At 41.1% G+C, this 23,471-nt stretch overlaps 2 protein-coding genes across 7 annotated transcripts in view; one reads left to right on the top strand and one right to left on the bottom strand.

Annotated features, from left to right (window-relative positions):
- Positions 1 to 145: 145 nt before the first annotated feature.
- LOC148340151 (dnaJ homolog subfamily C member 16-like) lies at positions 146 to 8,105 on the top strand. 4 transcript variants are annotated; one of them, XM_088289592.1, is made up of 15 exons: positions 146 to 413; positions 953 to 1,134; positions 1,204 to 1,270; positions 1,443 to 1,770; positions 1,858 to 2,042; positions 2,120 to 2,224; positions 2,302 to 2,460; positions 2,536 to 2,666; positions 2,746 to 2,935; positions 3,168 to 3,347; positions 3,459 to 3,535; positions 4,141 to 4,221; positions 4,314 to 4,403; positions 4,480 to 4,650; positions 4,955 to 8,105. In XM_088289592.1, exons 2-15 carry the CDS (start codon positions 962 to 964, stop codon positions 5,400 to 5,402), a joined length of 2,385 nt encoding a protein of 794 aa, XP_088145718.1. In that variant the 5' UTR covers positions 146 to 413; positions 953 to 961; the 3' UTR covers positions 5,403 to 8,105. The 4 variants fall into 4 exon arrangements, with proteins under 4 accessions (XP_088145718.1, XP_088145720.1, XP_088145719.1 ...); XM_088289594.1 differs by having other exon boundaries at positions 960 to 1,134; XM_088289593.1 differs by lacking the exon at positions 146 to 413 and adding an exon at positions 435 to 877.
- mtcl2 (microtubule crosslinking factor 2) overlaps positions 7,626 to 23,471 on the bottom strand; it is a 54,560-nt gene continuing 38,714 nt past the window's right edge. The window contains exons 10-24 of one of the 3 annotated variants that reach the window (XM_088289590.1): positions 22,819 to 23,034; positions 20,878 to 21,012; positions 18,096 to 18,200; positions 17,521 to 17,751; positions 17,297 to 17,413; positions 17,047 to 17,214; positions 16,274 to 16,423; positions 16,080 to 16,181; positions 14,535 to 14,599; positions 14,306 to 14,453; positions 13,329 to 13,874; positions 12,472 to 12,739; positions 12,151 to 12,369; positions 11,337 to 11,746; positions 7,626 to 10,991 (exon numbers count right to left, since the gene is read on the bottom strand). In XM_088289590.1, coding sequence (XP_088145716.1) covers positions 10,848 to 10,991; positions 11,337 to 11,746; positions 12,151 to 12,369; positions 12,472 to 12,739; positions 13,329 to 13,874; positions 14,306 to 14,453; positions 14,535 to 14,599; positions 16,080 to 16,181; positions 16,274 to 16,423; positions 17,047 to 17,214; positions 17,297 to 17,413; positions 17,521 to 17,751; positions 18,096 to 18,200; positions 20,878 to 21,012; positions 22,819 to 23,034 — 3,024 coding nt within the window. In that variant the 3' untranslated portion in view covers positions 7,626 to 10,847. Of the gene's footprint in view, positions 10,992 to 11,336; positions 11,747 to 12,150; positions 12,370 to 12,471; positions 12,740 to 13,328; positions 13,875 to 14,305; positions 14,454 to 14,534; positions 14,600 to 16,079; positions 16,182 to 16,273; positions 16,424 to 17,046; positions 17,215 to 17,296; positions 17,414 to 17,520; positions 17,752 to 18,095; positions 18,201 to 20,877; positions 21,016 to 22,818; positions 23,035 to 23,471 lie in introns of all 3 variants that reach the window. The other 2 variants (XM_088289589.1, XM_088289591.1) reach the window with 2 other exon arrangements.

Here is a 23,471-nt window from a genome sequence, read left to right on the forward strand (position 1 = left end):
TATCGTGGATTACCATCGTAACTTCCTTGTTTACATCACTCTTGTTTGTGATTGGCCAGCTAGAAACAGACGTTGCGAAAAAAAGGTGCGCTTGATTTGTTTAAATGCCAGCGAAATGTAGAAAATCACTGTTCGTCAAGCAATACACTGCGCTTACATTAAAAGTCGGGCAGCAATGACTTCTAAACTCATCACACGTACATAACGCGGAGCTGTTTCCTTGAAATACTCAACCTCCTAACAGTACATTAGATTTATCGCCAATTCGTAGATGTAACCGTACACTGGAGGAGCGAGGAGATGCTGCCGAACACACCTTGTGATTTTCGTCGATCAGTCTCCAAGACCAAGCCGAACATCAACACCTGCCCGTAAAAATGTGGCGTAGTGCCGGTTAACTGCAGCTGTTTGAGGTGCCTGACTTTTGTATTTGCAGCGAAACTGACCGTTTTTGTAGCAGTGCGATTAGAACACTCTCAGTATCAAATTATCTGCTTGCGCATTTTGCATTCGGTAGTAAACCAATACCGTAGTATGGTGACACAGTGGCAGCGCATACGGTGACATATTGTTTGTATAAAATATATTTTTGTTGTCTTGCCTGCTGCCATACAGATGGCCGATGTATCTATTCGCGTGCGTTAGTTCATATCCAGATGTTCTGTAATATAATTTGAAAATGTGTGATTAATCTGTAAATTCTAGCGCCATAATTTGTCTTCGATCTATGTTCAAAATTACTTGAAATACCAAATCATGATTTTTGGCATACTGCTACATCCTTGCAATTAAACATTAAGAACAGTTATAATCCCCTCCCTTGAGAGCCCCCTCTGAGTGATTCTACGACCACAATGAACGCACGTTTGGCAACCCAGTATGTCTTGATATTTAAATTGCAAAATCCCGAGATGCAACAGTTGATGGTGACAGGTACTCTTATGTTGTTAAGGTAACAGTGATGGCAGAACTAAAGATGTCTCTGCCATTGGCTGTCATGGTGGTAGTCTTTGTGCTGGAGCTTGGAGCGACTCATGCTGGACCAGAGCTGGACCCTTACAAAACCTTGGGCGTCACTCGAGGCGCAAGCCAGGTTGAGATTAAGAAAGTTTACAAGCGTCTCGCTCGAGAATGGTGAGTATCTTTAACACAAATGCAGTATTGGGTTGCTGACAGCTGTCTCATATATATGTTCTTCTCAAGGCATCCTGACAAAAACAAAAATCCAGGAGCTGAGGATATGTTTATAAGGATTACCAAATCATATGAGGTTAGTCATGTGCAATTGAAGGTCAAAAGTCAATCTAAATGACCGCACATTGATTAGTATTTAAAAAAAAAAAACACGGCTATGTGTGTTTTTGAGAGTTTTCTCGCTATCACTGAGAGTTCTTGTCGCAGGAAAAAAAAATGAAAATAGTCATGTTTTGCCCATCATTTAGATTCTATCCAGTGAGGACAAACGTGCCAATTACGACCGCTACGGACAGACAGATGACACCCAGCCGTATGGCAGCGGCCGCTATAGTGGTCACCGCCACAACAACTTCAACTTCGAAGAGTCCTTCTTCAACTTCCCTTTCAGCAGCAAGAACCACCGTGACTTTTCCGACAGCAAGTACTCGCTGCACTTTAACCAGTATGTCAACGATGTGGTACCCGACAGCTTCAGGAAACCGTACCTGATCAAGATCACCTCCGACTGGTGCTTCAACTGCATCCACATCGAGCCTGTGTGGAAAGAGGTGGTGCAGGAAATGGAGACGCTAGGTTTGGAACTCGACGTAATATTTAGCAGCTGTGAGATTTTGAGGTCAATGGTGAAAGTCAAAAGGGGCGTACATCTCATTTGCGCAGGCGTCGGAATCGGTGTGGTGGATGTTGGCTATGAGAGACGGTTAGCCAATCACCTCGGCGCTCACCGCACGCCATCCATACTCGGCGTCATCAATGGCAAAGTGACGTTCTTCCATTACGCCGTAGCAAAGGAGCACCTGAGGCAGTTTGTGGAAGACCTTCTTCCACAAAGACTTGTGGAGTGGGTAAGTATCTCCATTTTCGGATAACAATGTGAATACCAATAGCAGCGCTCATATGAAATCATAATTTATCTTGTCAGGTCAGCGACAAGAATGACAAGCAGTTTTTGAACAGTTGGCACCAAATCAACAAGCCACACGTGCTCCTGTTTGACCAAGTGCCTGTTGTTCCCTTACTTTATAAAGTGAGTCTGGGACTCACGTCATAATTCCATTCACGGCCCAAATGTTTTCCATGGTTTTAATCTCTCCCTTTTCACAGCTGACTGCTTTTGCGTACAAGGACTACATGCAGTTCGGCTATGTGGACCAGGGCCTTTCGGAGACAGTCAATCTGCAGAGACAGTTTAATATCAACAGCTACGCCCCGACCATGCTTGTTTTCAAAGAGAACACAGACAACCCCGCTGACATCTTACAGGTGAAAGACTGTAACGAAATAAAGACGCTTTTTGGAATGAAGCAAGCGATAAAATACGGCTCTCATTCTTTGCAGACGAAAGGAATGAAAAAGCAGATTATCGACGAGTTCATGTCAAACAACAAATTTCTTCTGGCGCCGAGGCTGGTGAATCAGAAGCTCTTCGATGAGCTCTGTCCTGTCAAGCAGTTCCACAGACGAAGAAAGTAAGACGGCTCGCGTTCGTCTGCACCTTGAAATCACTCAAACTGTATGCTTCATCACCGCTGTTTCTCCTCCCGCCAGGTACTGCGTGCTGCTCATTACAGGCAACGACGAGAGCTTTTCTTTGCGGAACCAAGCCTTTCTGTCTTTCGCCTCCAGCAACACGAAGGAAGTTGTGCGATTTGCTTATGTCTACCAGCAACTACAGCAACCGCTTTGTAACATCCTGATGAGCAGCAAGGACAGCACAAAAACATCACTGCCACCGCAGGTTTGTCACCGTACTTATCTCCTCATCTTCCATCCAGAAAGTCCACTAAATGACCCACTCAACAATTCTTGTCGGTGAATCGACGTAGCCTTCCAGATGGCCAGTCCGTTTTCTTCTGCCCATCCACGATTCCCGATTTATGATTTATGATCACAATTTATATGGGCGTTTTAGAATGAGATTATATTAATATTGAAATGTGTGTGTGTGTGCGTGCGTACCTATTCTGCAGGTGGTGATCCTAGAGAGGCGCAATGCTGCCGGGAAGGCCTTTTTCAAGCCAGTGACTCCGTGGAATGGCAGTGAAGAAGACAAGCAGCGCCTTGTGGAGGAGTTGGAGCTACTCCAGAAGGACCCGTCCATTCTGATCCATGACGCCATGCTGCCTGAGCTCAACAATGAGTTTGCATCCGTATGCTCTTCAGCCGGGAAATTGTTTGGCTGCCCAAATCAGCCGAGATTGTGAAATTTGTTGAAAGCATTTTTGGTCGCGAACTGAGCGCTGATTATTTTCTCTCTGTAGATCTTTGTTATCCAATGGATCTATGCATTTTATGATTACCTCTCTGAAGTCATGGATGATATTCTGCACAACAACTGGTGGGTAGATGTTTTTCAAACTTTTTACAACGGGGTACAATTACGGTTCCATACTTATAAGACTTATATATGATATTCATATGATAATTGAATTTACGCCGTCAATTCATTCTAATAATTATTCCATAGATTAACATCTTTAATAGAGACCCACCTTTTCTTATTTTGAATTTCTTTAAATCACTTGGGCCTTTTAAATTATAACATGATTTCAAACATCTTCCGAATCGTGTGCCAACGTTGATTATTGTATGCTTTTCGGAAATCCTTTCACATTTATCATTTTCCATTTTTGTTTTCCAGCATAATTAACTATAATTTTGACTTGGTGTTGAATTTTACTCGTGCCAAAGATTAGAAACTTTGTCTTATATAAATTCAGAGACAATTTGTTTGTGTCAAACCATTTCCTTTAACAATTTGAATACATTTTCCACAGGAGTCAGAAGCTGCTCGAGATTTACTTTGGGACCTTATCATGTTGTGTCATCAGAAAACAAAATGTTTTAGTACTTTAAAGAAACAGCAGATGTCGTTTATATCTAGTATCCATTTATATGCCAAACCGCCTATTTTTGTTTATTTGACTCTCTGGTAATTTGCAGGCGAGAGATGATGCCTTTGCTTTCCCTCATCTTTTCTGCCTTATTCATCCTGTTTGGAACTGTGGTCGTCCAAGCATTCAGGTGAGCTCGTTTCTGCTCCCAAATCTGATCCACACCAGTGACTCCCCAAAGACTCACCCTGGATCATGTTCTCTATTTTTGGGTGTCTTCAGTGACTCAAGTGACGAAAACTCCCCCAAAACAAAAGCTAAAGATGGATCAAAAACGGAAAACGGATCGCCAGGTAGTGGTGGTCCGTCAAGGTAATATATATTCATTTGGATTTACAAATGTTCAAAGCCAGTGCAAGATGCCCATTAGCTATGATTTCTCTCTTAGTCGGCCTCCCAAGAAGAACTTTGTGGAGGTGACCGAGTTGACAGACATCACCTACATCAGCAACCTGGTGAGACTAAGGCCGGGACACATGAACATTGTTCTCGTGCTCACGGATGCCTCCAAGAACATTCTGCTCAGCAAGTTTGCCAAAGAGGTCTACTCTTTCACGGGGTATGTTGCAGCCGTCATTTTTTGTCCGTGGAATTTGATTTGATTCATTCATTTATTGTGTCGTTCGTTCTGTCTTTCTTTCTTTCTTTCTTTTCTCAATCTCACATATTATCTGGAAGTATTTGTGGGTGTTTTTGTCTCAGAAGAAAATTCTAATGTGCTGGCTTTCAATAGACACGAAGCACAGACGCCGCCACTGACTTGTCATCATGCCAGTTGCAACGCATTCATCTGTTTGTAAAAACTTTGACCAATGTCCTCACATCTAACCGATCATGAAATTGGATTCTTTGCAATGTTGTAGGAGCCTGACACTGCATTTCTCCTTCCTGAATACGGACAAGCATAGCGAGTGGATGCGCACGCTGCTAGAACGCGCACAAGACGGTGCACAAATCTTCGCATGCGAGGACGACGAAGCCAACGCCAGCATGGACTACACCGGCTACGTGCTGGCACTCAACGGCCACAAAAAGTACTTCTGTCTGTTTAAGCCCGTCTACACCGGCGAAGACCCGGACAGCAAAACGTCGGAGGACGAATCGGCCACGTCGGCGAGGAGGTCGAGGGCGACGTCGCGTGACGATCACCCTCCACGCAAATCGACTCGCTCTCGCAGCACGTCCACCCTGCAGATCCACCACAAGCTGGACCGCTTGGGCTTGTGGATGGAAAGGCTCATGGAGGGCACCTTGCCTCGTTACTACATCCTCGCCTGGCCAGGACTCCACAAGATCACCCCCAGTAAATAGATGGAGGCTGCTTGAACGTTATTTTGTTTTGTCTTGCACATTTTGTGTTACAGCAGGGGTGTCTAAACTTTTTCTTCTATGAACCGCTTACAGAAAAATTCAAATATACAAGCGCCACTTTGACATTGCGCCATTCATTTTTTTAACATGCAAAAAATAATCCATCAGTGCAGATAAAGATTGGCAATATATATTATTAGGTGTGTATTAAAAGTCAACACACCCCTATTCAAATGCCATGCTAAATCATTTCATAACTTTTTCCGCGATTAGTATGATCCACAACCTGCACAACTCAATTAGAGAAAAATATTTTCAAGTGATGAAATGAATTTATCTTGGTCTAATTTTTGAATGTAACAAATACATGGCTTCGGGGTGTGAAGACTTTTTATATCCATTTGAACCTGGTGATGAAGCAAAAAGTCTTCCTTTTGTCTTCTTAGAGTATGTAAATCAACGTTTCCAATTCAAATGAATGGAAATGCAATGAATTCATTACGCCAACTCCCTAAAAAACATCTAAAACATGTTTAATGTCATTTTATGAGGGAAAAAAAGGCAATGTACAGTATTGCACTGTAATATATTATAAAATATAAATTAAAATTTTTAAATAGTTGCACAAAAACTCAGAAAGCACAAGCCACAACGTTATTTGTACTGCATTTAATTTTTTTAAACAGGAAAATCCCATGGATGAGAGCCGCTGATCTCTCTCAAGGGGAGTCCTGGCCATTAGGCAACAACACAACCCATGACTTTAAATGCAAATTGAAAATAAAACATAACCAATAAGAACAATAACGCTTTGAGTCAGAAAGAGACATTTAGAAACAGCAGAAGATTAAAAAATCCACTTCCAGGTCTTTGAGAATGTGGTCGACCTGAGATACAGTTACAAGTCTTTTCAAGTCTCTTTTTTTACAAATGTGTCAGTTGGCATAATTTAATCTTGAATAGTATAGTTTTATTTTTTTCTACTCTCTTTCTTTAGTGTTGAACAGAAAGCTCAAATTTGTTTTATCTCTACCCCGAGAATTACTTTGACATAACCGATAGCAGAGTTTTGTGAAGTCATCTCGTGGCAGAGTGCCTAATGTACACTCAGATGTTCAGTCTTTGGCCACGCGGTGGATTTTAACGCCATCAGTTGGGCCATTGGTTAGTCAAGGTGCCACTATATATTTTGCCGGCTGCTAAAAACCGTCTTTGGGCTTGCTAGCTGGAATTTGGACACCCCTGCATTATAGGCATATTTATTTTGATTTTATTCAGCCACTTGCTGCTCCTGCTGCTGCTGCGGCCTTGTGAATAGAACCACACTATTGAGACCAGTCTTGACCGGTTATCTTAAATAATTCATATTGGCACACTATGAATATTTATGCATGTTTTGTCTTCTGTTGAAAGATTATTACTCTGGATGCTGACTGGCTTGTGCAATATTGTGTACTACTGTTGTGTTGTGAAATGTATCGCGGACCTCACTTTGAATTTACTTTGAGATTGAAAGACTGGTTTTATTTCATGGAGTCCAATTTGATTAGGATTCAGTCGTGTTCGTCAATGTAGCACCCAAAACCCACAAGTAGCATCATGTAGCCCGATGAAATTTTGTAGCTAAATCGTGCTTGCTTGTTTGTTTTTTTCCGACACTGTGAATATGGTCAAGATTTAACTGTGAAAAAATATATTTGTTGTATGTTTACAAGTTTTAATGTACTGAATAGATTTCATTACTCTTGCACGTTACAGTCAACAATGTTTGCTTTTTTTAAGTTCACTGGTGGAGTTTTCTTTTTGTGGGGGGAAATAAAGTAATTTATCGTTTTTAAATAGTGTATATTCAGCAGCCTGTTTCTCAGTTAATGGGGAAAGCACGGTGACAATTTTCTGGTGGTTACTTCTGGAAGGGATTGTTTTCGAGCACTAAAGTTACATAGAACTGGTTGGTTATTTAAAAATGTAAGCAAATGTGTGTGTACCCTTCTAACTTTTATTGACACATGCAGTCAGCCATGATTTCAATATTGGCATAAGGACATTTATTTAAACAAAAGAAGACAGCTTGAATAAATTCAAACATTTATTTGTGAATTCTATGACAAAACACAGTGGGCAGTTAGAATACAAGCTACATTGGTTTAAAAAATACAGAAAAAAAACTTTAAAAGCCCTCTTGGGATGACTGGTCCATTTTTTTTTTTTTTTATTATTGTGTGTGCGTGTTTTTTTTTTTTTTCATCCGCTTCAAAATCGGTATATTCTATGTACAGAGGAAATGCTCAAGTGTGTTCAGTAAAGGGAGACAGCTACATATTTCCACAGCGACCTGCATCTTCTGTAGATCAGCTGTCGACATTCAGCTTTTCTCAAAACAACAAAATCATCTACTGAGGCTACAATACACTGGGATTGTTTTCCTTTTTTTCCCTTTAATGTAGCTTTCATTGCATTGTCCTTTTTCGTGAGGCATTACTTCAAAAAGTCAAGCAAAAGATTTCTAGCTAATTTACAATCAATCTTTAAGGTATATACACCTAAATATTAGCTAATACTATGAGCAGCTAAAAAGTTATTGTACATACTGCCGATAGATGTAATGAAGACAAAAACTTTAGGTCGTTTTCTCAACAACGGGCAAATGTGAGTCTTGCAAAAGGATGTATTATCTATAAAATGAAAGATGATGACACTTGATTGAATGAGTCAGTTGAGTTATTCACAACCATTTCCAAACTGCTCGGAACGAATAAAAATGGCTTCATGGTGTAATGGAACAGTAGCGCATATTGATGCCAACAGTTCATGTCGTTCCATTTATTAGAATAAGAAAGAAAAATTAAAACATTTTTAGCATGTATTTTTTTTTGCCATTTTATTTTTCTGTCTTTTTCGCACGACAACATTGCAAAAGGTGTGTAATAAGGCGAAATGTGTTTCCTAAGTATGCGATGCAACTGAAGCACATACAACAAACACTGTATCATTATTAGCAACAATCCCACTAAAGAGTATTTTAATTGTACTTAAATTAAATATTCATCCAAGCACCGCCATTTGCTAAGGTGGAATTTGATATGAAACTTTCCTTTGAAGAATAATGGCCAATTACAAAAAGTGGATGAATAATGTATATAAAGAACCAGATAGTATACCAGCCACCCATAAACTGTATATAGAGATAATATATATATATATATATAAAAAAGAAACTAAATAAAAATAATTTATTTCCACAAATAATTGGTAGAAAATGTGTACTAGAAATACTCTATCCTAATCCTGTAAACCATTTGCTTGTTGTCCCTCAACTGTGGTACATACAGTACTTTAGTGTAGCTTTTTTGTGCATAAAAACAATCTTGGTCATTGAAATAAAAGGCCTGCAGGTTTTTGTTTTTTTTCCCAACATGAAGTCTGCTGCCAACGTGACAGGCACTTCAATTATATTATCAGCTGATCTTCACAATGGAGATGATACAATACGTACAGTAAAGTATTTTGAAGTAAAATATTTTGCAGTCCATATTTTCTTTTTTAGTTATTTTATAAATTGTATGCTCTCTCGCAACACTGTTAGTATATGAGAGAAGAAAAAGAAGATTAAGGGAAATAAAGTGACAGTATGAATATATGCCTCAACATGAACGCTTTTTGCTGAATTTGTTTGACAGAAAGGCCTTTTTATTAAAGTTGGACTAGAGTATTTTTGATAGAGGCTAATTCGAATTTTAGCATTTTTAATTTTATTGATCTTAAAGCAAAAAATGCAGGTTTAGTATTTTGTTTTCAATGAGTATTTTAGTTTTTTTCCAATTTATTTTCCTTTTTTGGAAGCAAATTCATTCTCCCCAGTGCCACATCCTCACTTCACCTTTTATACGACTATTGTTAATACGAAATAATAAAAATGACAGTTTTTCTCGTCCAGTAACTAAAGGAATAAATACCTTTACAGTTTAAGGTAGGCATGCACTTGTTACTAGTAAAAGAGACAAATTATGCTTCCCCCAAAGCCAACAAGAATTTAAAGCGTTTCCCAGGTGTCATTATTAAAAAGGTATTCTGAAAAATTGAGGATACAGGATACATGGAAAAAGAATTAATCTCATCATCGACTCTAGTAGATATCAGAGTAGGTTCTGTCTCATGAAGGTAAACCAAAGTTCCCCCAGCCGCCTATATCGTTGGGCCACTGCAGAGTACAGCTTTCGTCACCATGACAACAAGGGGTGGAGCTGCAGACTTGAAGTGAGGTGAATGCTTACTACTAGCCCAGAGTGTGAAGAAAAATGGCGAGCGGACATTCTAGGATGGGCTGTATTTTCACTCATGTAGGCAGCACTTCATCACCAAGCTGCCAAAGTATAGCACACTTGTCAATTTTTAAGACCTGTTTACAGACACATATTGGGAAAAATGCAGCAAACAAATAATGTAATTAATTTCATACTTAAGTTGTTTGTAGCCTGTCCAGAGACCCACGTTATTTGTTGGCAGTCGATTAAAAAGTACATTTTTCCATAATATGTCCCCTTCAATTTACTTATCGGCGAATATCTTTACTCTGAGAAAATAAATGCAGCGGAGATTGTCTGACATCATGTGAAAAAGGCGTAATGTTTTCATGACAATTCAGTTTTATAAACCTTACACCAAATCACTGCAGCGGATTTATGAATGTATTATCCAATGAATGTCCCATGAGGTTACACTTAAGCAACAATTGGCAAAATGCGGCTGCATTACTGTCATCGTCTTGGCTGGAGTTTTGACATCAGTAAAGAAATTGAACAGGCACTTCACCTGTGGTAACATTAGACAAAACAAAACATCTCTTGCAGTTAACAGCTGATGTTGTTTTTGCTTACAATCTCCAAAGACATAATTATTACATAACACAACGGTCCCATGCTTGGAGGAAAGGTCCTGGGATTCCAAGTATTGTCATTGTGATCTTCAAATGTTAGGATTTTTACAAATGGGTCGCCTTAAGTAGTGAGAGCAATACCTTTTGGGCATGAAAAGGTCTCCTCTCTGTTTATTTCACACAAAGCAACACATGCAAGTGGGGGGCGGGGGGGACTACATATTTTGTTTCGGTGCCCCAAGACTACGTGGTGTAACATGAAACGTGAAACTGAGGTTGAGGGGTTCATTAGGTCCACTGTGGTATTTATCAGAAGGTCCTGCTGGTAGTAGTGTGACTGTTACACGGGTGTGTTGGCCCATCCTCCTGGCCCAAGAACTACTGACACTGAAAAATGTGACCTGAATATGTGTTTGTTTGCGTGCTGAACAGTGTGTATGTTGTTTTGTTTGGCAGTGCACGTATGTGGCATGGTTAGGAGATGGGAGTGAATGTGTTGGCATGGCAGTGGTGTGCAGTGTTTGCGAGGAATCAAGTGTGTGCGTGCGTGTCCGGCAGAAGCAGTGATGTCACTCTGTCAAAGTGTCTCCCTTCTCCTCAGCGGAGGCCGAAGACTCATGTGGGCGGTGTTTGCACTGTCCTGGCGAGGAGCGAGAGCCTCTAGAAGGTCGTGTGTGACAACTGGACGGGGCAATGCAGTCACAGGGTGCGTCCTGAGACATAAAAACAACATCTGTCATTCACAACCCAATGCAAGAGTCCATCAGTTGTAACTCTGAAAGGAAAAAAAAAATTACATAGACCTTGGACAACTACAGTTTCTGTTATTGTGCTGCCCTCTATTGGTTCAATATGGAACAACAGGAGCTTGTGCACACAGATTTCACATGCAGTCGTTGTTATTAAATCACACAAAAATGTATATCAAACTGTCATAGTCTGTTGTGCAAAATACAATTAACCCAATTGAAAGTCCCCAAAATGTATTCAGTTTCACACTGTAGCATGCTTTGAGCAAATATTAAAACTGTTAAAGTGGTTCAAACCAAAGCCTTCACCTCTGTCCCAGAAACTGCAGAGCCAGCGCTGCCCATCCCGTCCTTCCCTCCTCCTCCCATGATACTGACCATCTCATCGCCAGCCGTCTGTCTCATGAAGCGCTTGTTAACAATCTTGGTCAGGTTGTCATTGCCGCCACACAGTCCAGCCAAGGCGCCGAGACCTCCTACGGCAGCTGGCAGACATTCTTGCTTGAGCTCATCCACGCAGTTCATGCCTCCTCCAATCAGGGAGTCTCTTTGCATTCTGTCTGTCGGCATGGTGACGCCTCCTTGACTCCGGCCGCTGCACACATTCTGTAAGAACTCTTGGACGAAGCCTCCCAAGCGCTGAGCGTTTGGTTCCGATGCACAGACTGATGCGCAGGAGGGTTTCCCTGCGGCGTGAGGGTGTCGCGAAGGACTGGCACCTAAAAACAAATTGAGCTTCATGAGTTATGACTGACAAGTTGGTGAAAAAGAATAAATCTTATTATATTTTGTTAATTTGTTTGGTGATTTGTCGCTCTTTACTCTTAGTCTTGATTAGATCCTTCTTGAATGAAATTTTATTTTTTACCTCAACCGAGTTTAAATAAAAAAAAAATAGGATGTGTACAATTTCGTACATCAGCATCATTTGTCTTTTTTTATCCCCTTAATTAGAGCATTGGTTGCTTATCATTCACAAACTTGATCATGATATTTGTAGTTTGGAAGTAATGGATGAAGAGTGTATGAGCCCTCACAACATATCCCTGTGGAACACCGCTTTCTTTTTAGACTAATTAATTATGCATATCACTGTGGTTCGAGTCAAAAAAGCATATTTGACCTCCGTCGCCTCTCCAGAGTGTCTCAGTGCTTCCCGAATGTTCCACCACACTGAAGAGGCTGGAGAGACCGTCGGTGAGACCGCTCAGCACAGGGCTGTCCCTGGTGGTGGTTGATCGGGCCCAGGCTGAGCCTCCACCCCCACCGATGGGTCTCTGCTGGAGGCTCCACAGGCTGCGCTCTCGAGATGAAGGAGTCCCGTCCAGTCTGGAGGTGGAGCCTGAAAACAAGCAAGATGGATCATACTTTTTTTAATAAACAAAGTTGATAGTCACAGGAAACATGACAACAGTATGCAACTCTTATCAAAAAGTGGAAATACCTGAGGACACGCGGCGCTGGAGCTTTGGGGATCCAAACTTGGGTGAGCAACAGGGTCTATCGATTCGGCTGTGAACTTTATCGAGAGACGTTGATATCTGTCTCGTTCGGGCTGACGCTAGCGGTGAAGTGGTTGTGGATGAGGGCCGGGGTGACCAGGCTTTGGCGTGCAAACCTGCGCTCCTGCCGCTGGTGAGGTTGTCAGTTTGAAGCCCGATGCTGACGCATTGCGCAGCTGTTTGCGTGGACCTGGTGGACATGCCCACCGCCTGCAAAAAGGAAGGCAAAGAGTAAGAGGGGATTCTAAAATCTTAATCCAGTTTTACTTTTCATTACAATCATCTCATCTCGGGCTGCAACTAATTATTTTTTGATGATGAATTATTCTGTCAATTATATTGTCTATTACTAGATGAATTGAAAGGATATTTTTTCCAGCTATAACTTCAACTTTTGCCCACTCGGTGGCAGCACACAAAATTTGAAGGAAGACAAAATTGTGTTTTAAGAACAGCCTCATTTTTTGCTGAAGTGATCAGAAACATTATTTAACATCTCAACCTGCTCCCATCCTGCATTTTATGCCAACAGTAAGCACTTGCTGCATGACTGTTAATTTAGATTGTGAGTTCATAAATTGAGTTTTGTGAGAAAAAATGGGATTTATTGACTGTAAATCTAGAGGAATAAGTACACTATTTGAACAATATTTTTGTCTTATCCATTGCTGTTCTCTAAATTTTTTTTCAATGTGTTTGCATTATTTTAAAGTGTGTTTAAAAACCTTAAACAATAAGTGTCATAAATGCTACAATAACATAGGTAATATTCAAATAGGGTAGAAATGAGTTGACTCACATGTTCCTTGCTAGATTTCCTCTCCAGGGATGAGGAGCGAATGGCTTGGCGCACACAGTTGGTCATCTCCTTCATGTCATCACTCAAGTTGGCTGAAATCTCCCCCATTTCCAAATTGTGGAACGCAGATGAGGTCATCCCATCGGCCACGCCGTTAGTCGAGCCATTGTCGACCGCGGCGGTGACAGAAACGGCAGAACATGCGCTCCTGCTCTCCAGCAGCTCGCGATGCTGCTTGGATAGCGAGCTCAGCCACTGCTCATAAGATGATGAAAAGCAAGACGAGGGCTGCTGGAGCTCAGCCGGGCCTGCCTCAGAGACACTCAGCCCGAGGGCAGAGCTCCCGTTGGCCTCGCGCTTACTCCATTGGGGCTCCTTGCGTCGGACAGCGGGGGGGCTGTAATACATCCGGATCCCGGTGCTTTCTGGAGCTGTGTGGCTCCGCTGGACGGATTCCAGATCGGGTTGGGACCCCATTAAGTTGCCGCAGGAGACACTAGCGCTGGGGCCATCCCACGTTTTACAGGTTTCTCCAACAGCTGGAGTCTGACAAGATCCATATCAGGGGATGTGATTAGTTGGACCTCCAAATTTGCAACCTTTAATTTACATACTGGAATATACACGTGTAAAAGCTAAACGGCTCAAAATACTCTCGTTCTGGTCTACTTTAGATCAAGCGACCATCTGAGGAGACCTCGATTCGGTTTATATGCCAAACGCTGATGAATGGACCATTTGCACAGCTAAAAGAGACAGTTTTTTTTTTCAACAATTGAACTGAAGTAAACCAACAAAAAAACAGGCTTCTTTTTGGATTCATCATGTAACAATTTCATTTGAAAAAGGTTGAAGTCTTATTCACATCTAATAAAACCACAAAAGTCAACCTCACCCATTTTGTGTTCACATTGCACAGGTTATGCAAAATAACTTTGAGATGTGAAAGCACCAGGAAAAATCGTGTTATTATTAACCTCATCAGTGAGACAGGTCCAATTCTTCTTATTGGTGGCACTCAGCTGCGGACAAATCAAAGGAGGCGGGGCTTGGAAGTGGACCAAGCCCTTCAGGTCAGCTGTGGTTCGGAAGTCTGGGCCACCGAGGTCTGGTGTGGATTTGGTTCTATACATAAAAACAGATTGTAGTAATTGAAATGTAATGCTCATAAAGACTCTCCGTGCATTGTTACGACCGAGTATTTACCTTGGTGATCCTGTTCCATTGGTGAAAAGTGTGTCTGCAGATGACTCAGCGCCTGAAGACTTTGACTGTGGACATAATGGGGAAAAGACAGCGGCTTCAATAAAAACTGTAAGAAATGATATTTGAATGCTGTGATGGGCTGGCAACCAGTTTAGGGTGGCCCTCATCTTGTCTAAAGTCAGCAGAAACTGTTAAAGACGTCTTACAACTTTGCTTTTATTTCGCTTAGCTGCCACAGACCCCCCCCCCCTTTTTTTTTTTGCTGTTTCGCATGATAGATCCGGTCCATACTTTTCCAAATAATATCGAGAAAAATGAAATACCAAAGAAAAACACGATGCATCATTGGCATCTCACTGCCATTATTTATTTATTTTTTTTATTTTTTTACTGCCGTTAGACCAGCCAATAACAATATTTTTATTTTACATTGTGATATATTAATTGAGGATGAATTATTTCAAATAAACTTTTGAGGACTTAACAAGATAGACTGTGCCACATGTTTGCAATCGCTTGCACGGCGTTAAATAAGTTATACGCACAAATTGCTTTGGGGCTTCATTAGCTCTTAAAATGTTTTTGTCTTCAACGGCTGTCCGATGATTTCTTTCTTCTTCAAAACACTTCAATCGTTTGCACGGGCTATAATCGATAATTGTGCAATGCCTCCGATTCATTTTTCATCTCCTTAAATCGTCACATCATCAAATTCTATTGTTTGAACAATAAATGCAATAGGGACACACCTTGGAAATAAAGCACACACGTGCGTCACATTCACCAGTGCTTTTGCACACATGAATTATTAGATTAAAATGTGTTTCTGATCCAGATGGAAATGCCTGGAAATTATCGGTGAAATCTTTTGCTGTCAAACCTAAATGTTTTCAGTCGCTCTATTTAATTTTTATTCAGTGTTCAGATCCAAAAATTGTGTCAAGGACAGCAGAATTGGCAGGAATACAAGTCTGCATCTTGACATGTGGCCTTTTGTTTTTCTTTATAAGCACGCCAATCAAGATGTGGCTTTTCAGATCACAGAAATTAGTTTTAACATTATAACCAACTGGTACTTCTAGTTTACATCCACGGAGCTTTGCTAGGCATGAATAGAAAAGGGCCTTTCCCAAAACGCTCCCACTAAATCAGTTCACACAATTTACAGAATAATAAACCATTAATTAATTGACTCGTTGAAAATTCCTGTGTAAGAATGAAAGTTGTTAAAAGTGATGTCGCAGTGTGAGGCTAATTAAGGAGTCATAGGACTCTCTAATAGTGTCTTTTTCAGATAATAAAACATCAAATATACCAGGGAAATGAAGTGAACCATAACAGAAACACATCTGATGAAACGACTGCCAAGGAAATCTAATCTCGTTGCACACCGAGTACAATGACAATAAAGGGCCTTCTGATTCTCATTCTGAAACGCTTATCACGGAAGCATGCTATCATGCACTTCCATCATCTGGAGGCATACACCCTTATCTTCGAATTTTTCTTCCACATGCACACACACACACACAAATGCACGCATACCTTGGTCTCTCTCAGCTTCTGCTCCCACTGAGCTCTTTCCTGGCTGAACCGCTCCAACATCTCCAGCTTCTCCCGGCCCCAGTTCCTCTCCCCGATTTGAAGCTGTCAGGACAGAGAAAAAAAAAGAAGAGGATCATTGAGCGACATAATAATACCGACTGTGTTTAATCTAGGTAACATTCAAACACATCTACCTGTTTGGTCAAGTCCATCACAGCTGCGTAGGAATCAGCCAGAAGGTGCTGGTGTTCCTCACGCTCCCTCTTTAGTGCCACCTTCAGGTCAGGTGGGTCCATTGCGTCGGCAGAGGACAGAGAAGCAGCTTTGGCTGCTTTGGTCTCAAGCTAGTAAAAAGAAAAATAATAATAAATAAATAAAATTAAATAAAAAAATCACAGAATTTTAAAGATGTGTTGAGAATGAGGTGGGATCGCCTGCAAATCACAGAGAACATGTAGACAAACAAAACCCTGTGGGGACGGAGCGTGATTTGTTCATGTTGAAGGCGGCCTAATGAAGCACCTCATGCAAACACTGCCCAGCTGTAAACAAGAGAGGCCATTTAAATGAACAACTCCAATGTTTTGGTTTATGAGAAGCGACACGCTACTCGCCTTTTAGCTCAAATTCAATTTGTGTTATTTATTCAACTAAAGCTCACACGCAAGGGTGAACAACAGCAGCTGCAACAACAACAACAGAGTGTTGAAGAGGTGCTCATTTATTTGAAGCGGCATTTTGGAAGCTGTAATTTGAGACTATAATGTTCTAATAATGTATCAATCAATCAGTCATTCTGATTTTTAAAAATTATTTTAAGATATTTCTTCTTAGCAGAGGTTTCATTTTACTAGATAACACAGTTTTTCGATACACATTACCCCCTTTTAAAGTGATTTTTTCCCTCCGCCCTTTTCTTTTTTAACACCCCTATGAAGAGTTATAATCAGCACTTCCTCTTGCCCACCTGAGTGATGAGGCTTTTAAGTTCGGTTCTCTCCACTTCCCATGATGCCTTGGCCTTCGCAAACTGTTGGGTGAGTTCCTGGGAGCCTTGCCGCTCCTGCCGCAACTCGCCACTCAGGTCCTGCAGCGCTACCTTCAGGTCCGCCAGAGTGCTGCTCACAGCGCTCAACTAAAGAGTGAAAAATGAATCTATGTTGAGAGTTTGTGTTGGAAAAAAAGAAAGCATGTGTTTCTGCATACGTGCAACCAACTTTGATTGTTGGGCCAAGTTCTTGTTCGTCGCCATCGGCCTTTTTTCCGCCTAAGTGCACGGGGCTTGTCAGGTTATCCCCCTCCAATAAAAGGTAGAGGTCCTTTAGGTTGTTCATCTAGATAACCAAACACAGAGCAGGATCGTTTACCTCGGCATACAATGACATAAAATGTGCAGTCTTTATTTTTGTGGCATGTGATCGGAAGAATCCCAAGTTTGTACCTCCAGGATGTCTTTCCACTCCGTGTCCTTCTTGCAGCCGAGTCGCCAGTGTTTGAGGAAGCAGCGTAGCTTGAGGCTGAGCAGCAACAGCGCTTGTTTGAGGTGTTGCGACTCCTGCACCAACAATGTCCTCTCTTGGCCCCATAACTTGTGCTGAAGCCGAGCCTGGAGGCCTAAACTCTGCAGCTGGAAGTCCCGGCGCAGCAGAGCCTTCTGCTGCTCCTCGTGGAGCTGAAGGATTGACAAAGATTTTCAAAGCTATCTGGAACCTTTTTCATGACAAAAGATCAGATTCTGTCGTTAACTGAACTTATTAGAAAATATTTGTTTTGTTGAACAACATCCATGTTGCATGCACACAAACGGCACTGCGAACAATTACATCATGATGATCGGATACATTGTGGTCATCTACTGCCAAGAACGCACAAAATGAATTTGACATTTGGACAAAATTCAGTTAAGACGCATAATTTAATAGTGATACGTTATTTGGCCGTGGTGGAGGTCTGAGTGCCACTTTAGCGTGACAGTGAATTATTTATCAGCGTGTGACTATGTGACACATGACTGACCTGTGAGAATTTCAGTGTCATTTCTCTCTGAGCATCCGTCTCCTTTTCCAGCTCTGCTTGAGCGGAATCATCTGCCTCGCGCGGCTTGGCACGGAAATCACTGAACTGGACAGATTTAAGGAAGAAGTGAGTTTAGAGGGAAATCAAGAATGATGCATGATGGGAGTGAACAAAGAAGCAAACAGGGTGACAGATAAGCAACAAAGGGGAATGAATAGACACGTGGAGGAAGCAACAGGAGAGTGTGAGGAACAAGTAATGAACCCTCTGAAAGTGACATGCCACATACATGATTCATAACTACCACTAAGTGCTAATGAGTGGTTCGCATGTCTGCCCCGTAGTGCCGAGGTTGGGGGCTCAAGCTTGCATGATCTCCTAGTGCGTGCGTGAGTTTTGGGTTTGCGCCAAAAACATGAGGACTCTAAATTGTCCTCAGCTGTGAATGTGAGTGTGAGGAGTTGTTAATCTGTATGCACCCTGCCATGGGCCGGCGATAGGTCTAAGGTGTACTCTCTCTCCGCCAAATGACAGCTGGGATAGGCTTCAGCACACCCGTGACCGTAAAATCGGAATAGAAAATTTATGGAATGATGGAAATAACCAAAAAGACTCAAAATAATACAATAAACATGTCATAATAACGAATAAATAAATAATAATAAATATAATGATAAATCTGTAAGGTCAAAGCCAAGGGTACACGAGCGGTTGTTCACTTTGTCATACAACTAAAGAAACCTAATTTCATCTTTCCAGTACATATTGTTCTGAAAAAGAACGAGACATCTTTTTGATCTCGTGTTGTACTGCTGTCATTGCCCCTCGCTAGGAAGAGTACATTGGACATAAACAGCGATCGAAAGCCCCTTCCACACTGCCCATCAAAGCTGGCTTTTTCCCATCATGCTGTCTTGTGAGAAAGCTGGAGGATGCAAAATAAAAATGTCAGTGCGATTGATAATTTGTCAAAGGAGTTGCTTGTATTTGTGCATTTCTCTCTGATGTGGTGAGTTGAATTGATGGCACATGGCTACAATAGGCGGTCAACCTCCGAATGGGCTGGCAGCATCAGAGGCGGGAAGATGTCGGAGTAACTCAACTTTCAAAACATTGCAATCTTCAAATGTGATACACCGATTCAACTTCAGCAAAATACAACATTTATAAATGACAGGATAAGTAATTAATTATGCATCTATTTTGTGAGGCGCTTCAGGTTCAAGGCTATTGGGGACTTGTACGCGGGAGTGGAGCGGAGCTTGTGCACTTTGCAAAATGCATTATAAATACAGAACAACAGAGGTCACCAATGCCGTAGCATATGATTTGCCCAGCAGGCCTGTTCCAAAAATAGCTCACCAGCGAAGGGGCATTGTGATTTTCTAGGAACTTTATATAAATTACAATTAAATCTGAAAATATAAACATTTACAGAAAAATTTTTGCATATTGGTATTTATCATTGTGAGAAATCATTAACAGAAATAACTGTCATTAATTATTATTTAATTAATTATAAATCTTTTAAAAATTTTTAAATCATACCGATTAGTCCTGCGATTGCTCAGATAATCATCATCATTTCAAGGCATAATTTTTTGTGACAACCCAATTTTGTGGTCGACTTAGCCAAGTGAGACAATTTTGCTCACGTCTAAATAAAAATATATGAATAACATAATAAATGAAATCTGCGCAAATTTGTTATTTTAAAAGTGTGTCAAACTGACAGCACTTCCCACTCATCATTAGCCAAGAAGTAGTTTTCCGCTTTTAAAAGGTTGGTGACCCCTGCAGTAAAATCGATTATGATTATTAGGAGACCAACAAGTGCAATGGTGTAGCGTCTGTAGTGATGTAAACTCTGCATTGGTCCCTCAAGGTGATGAAGGAAACGAGCCGAAGGAAAGCTATCGATTTACCGGTTAAGCTCCTGTGTCCACAAACTGTGAGTTGTGACCACAATAAATACATCGCAAATACAAGAGGCCGAAATTATTTCATTCAGAAGGATTCCAAGTTCTACTCTAGAGCAAAGATGAGAAGCTCAGTCATCTGGGGGGAGGGAATGAGAGTAGAGACTTTGCACCGCATCAAGAGAACCCAGATGAGGTGGCTCAGGCGTTCATTTTGGACGCCTCCCTGATGAGGTTATCAGGGCATATTTTCATAGACAGCACATTTGCGGCAGGGCACAAATGCTTGTGCCAGCACAAAGCTTGCTTGCCCATTTGGCAGAGCGGACTCCGTCAAGCTGTGAGTGCCGGTGCAGCAGATGTTGATGAAGTGTCGTTAGAGACGCGGCTGGTGGAGTCACAATTTGGTGACAGAAAGTCAATCTAAACCTACACCTGCTCAGACCACATCAGGGTATGTCTAACGTGATTTTGGTGAATGTGTTCGGAGTGCAGGCAGACCGAATTCCACGGACGTGTGGTGGCTGTCGATTGAGAAATAATTTAGAAAATAATTTATGAATACATTTTAGAATATCAAATACACATATTTCTGACAGGGCTGTAACACCTCTTAGCCAGAATGTAGCACCATCGCTGCTGTGCTCAGCATAGAACTTTGACCGTTCATGAAAATAGAGCACTCGCTCTCCTTACTGGCCTGGGAACGCCTCTGGTTCAGTGCTTTTCACTCAGTGAAAGTCAGACCAGCGCTGCTGTTATGCATCTGATTTTGCACAATTTTGCACAAAGGCAGTGTGAAAGAGGCAAAAGTACAAGCACAACAAGAGTCCGGTGCTAAATCATATTGTTGTGTTACTTACCAGTGCATCTTGAGTCTCCTCCTCATCCTCTTCGGCTCGCTCAATGTGCTTTTTTCTTTTCTTGTCATCGTCCGCATGAGCGCTCCCCTCTGTTTCGCCTTTGAACCCTGGCTGCAACTGGTCCCTACAATCAGGCTGCTGCATTCACGCGTGGGCAAGTCAATGGAGAAAGAAATGAAAAACAAACATACGAACGATGAAATCATAAATAACAGAAGGAAAGGTGAGGTGAAAAAGCAAGACAAAACAATTTTTAAAAAAAAGGAACAATGGGACAAATGATTAAAAAAAATGCATATACTCGACAAACACAAAAATAACAATTGGTGGCTTTTACATGACAAAAAAAAGGATGTAGAGGAAAAAGAGCTTGGTCAGAGAAGAGAAGGAAAGAGTGGAGAAAAAAAAGAAAAGCAAAACAGAGGAGATAATGAAAGGCTGAGGGAGACGATACAGACACAGAAGAGCACAGAAGAGGGAGAAAGAGAGGACAGCGAGAGAAGGCGAACGAGTGAAAGGTCAAAGCGAGGGACACAACACGAAGCGTTTGAACAAGACGGGGAAACGAGATGTGAGGTGTGATAAAGATGAAAAGGGGCATGAAAAATGACACAGAGGGAGGGATTTAAAATAAGGGCAATGCGGGGCGTGAAAGACAACGTGTTATGGTGCCCATGCAGAGAAAAGACAATAGGAAGAAGGGAGAAAAGGAAGAAAAAGGGAGGGCAGGGGTGTTTGGACTCAGAATTGGCCTCTAATGGAGTCTAAAATGATTTCACTTTGCTGGATATTATAACACAATTAAGAAGGTGAAATAGAAATGTGATTAAGTGAATGTTTTTGAGCAAATTTCATGCACTCTCCCCGCCAAGGTACTGTATTTTAAAAAAAGTCCGAAAATACAACAAAACGCTGCACAAAAATGGGATATTTCTGGATTGTTTTGATGTCAGAGAGAAAAAAATGTAGTGTACGGGTAATTGATAATTAAATTTGTATGTTATTAACACGATCAAAGTCCCCTGAATGCATCACTTAACAAATCATTGGCGTTGGGACAAAATCATCCATGTCAAAATTCAGAGAATTTAATATTTTCCACAATTATATAATATTGGTTAGTCCTCATGTGGATCCAATATTTTTTTTAAATAAATTATTGTCAAAACAGTTGAAAATTCCTTGCTATCTTTGACAATGCAGTATTAATGACTCAACAGTCGTGCTGTTTTTTGGGGTTTCCTGAAAAGTTGTTTTGGAGATCGGAGGAGATGTGTAACAATAATAGAGAAACAGCAGTTAATCTTATCATGAATTTACATCTATTTTTAAATGACATTTAACAGCAACAGATCAGGATGCGTTATAAGAAGTTGACGTCTATTTTTTAAGTGCCACACACAGTACATTAGTTGATTTTATAGGGCTCTGAAACATGTAGAGTACAATATTCATAGACAACACATTCCTATATTACTATAATTACAAAATAATAAAAATCCTAAATCCCAAATTCAGACTACGAGAATAGAAATGAAAGCAACTTCATGCAAGAACAACCAGGCTCCATTTGAGGCCCACAGCAGTGTCCACAATTGGGTGAGAACGTTGATCCAACTGCATGCAAAGGCCACAGAGGGAGGCTTACAGTAGCAGCTCAATTCTGACTTTTTTTTCCTGATCTTTACAAATCTTTTTTTTTTTTTAGGACATTGGTAAATCCTAAAAAAAAAATGTTTTCATGATATCGAGTCAGATTTGAACATGCATTGTAAATCCAGTTCAAGAACGATGGGATTGGGAATGGTCAACTAAACCCAGAAAGTAGGATTAGCAGAGTGCAGGAAAAAGAAAATAACTGAAAAAAAGCTTAAAAAAAAAACAAGAAAATAAACAGAATGAAAAGAAATGATGACAAGGCGTGAACATCATGTGTTGTACCTTCTCTTCTGCAGTCTTGAGCGCATCATGCCGGTCTTCAGCGCAGGATAACACGTTGACTGACGAGGTCAAGGAAGACTGACCCTCGCCAAGTGAGGATTTACCCAGGCTGTCGACACGCTCCACGAAGACCTGCAGCTGGCTGTGCAGGGCCTGGAGCCTGCTGGTCAAAGCGCCAACGAGAGGCCGGTCAGCCAGGTCGGAAAGCTCGGAGATCTTTTGGGAACACAGAATGTAAATGACATTATTTGTTATGCAAGCCAAGTCAGATATGTGATATATGATATATTTAGAATGAACAAGGGGCTGCAGAAAACAAAATGATCCAGTTTCTGTGAGGGGAAAATTGGATTTATTTTTTTTTTTTAGTTAATAAATCTGGTTGAATAGACCGAATTATACAGATAACTATGTGTGAAGCTCAAAATGTTGTTAATCAAAAGACATGTTTCCATAAAGTGGTTTGGATTCAATTTTATGTTTCACTGTGGGCATGGTAAATTTGACAATGGCAGTTAATGTTGACATCATAAGAGTGTGAAACTATTACTGCAATGTGATGGACATGTAGCGATTTGCAGGCATCAAGCGTTGTCCTTCGAGTAATTCTCATTTCATTACTTGGGTCACACAGTTGTGGCAAGGTTTTCCCA

This window comes from Idiotropiscis lumnitzeri, chromosome 3, assembly GCF_059441095.1.
Source record: "Idiotropiscis lumnitzeri isolate Australia: NSW breed Sydney's pygmy pipehorse chromosome 3, RoL_Ilum_1.0, whole genome shotgun sequence".
In the NCBI taxonomy this organism is placed as follows: domain Eukaryota; kingdom Metazoa; phylum Chordata; class Actinopteri; order Syngnathiformes; family Syngnathidae; genus Idiotropiscis; species Idiotropiscis lumnitzeri.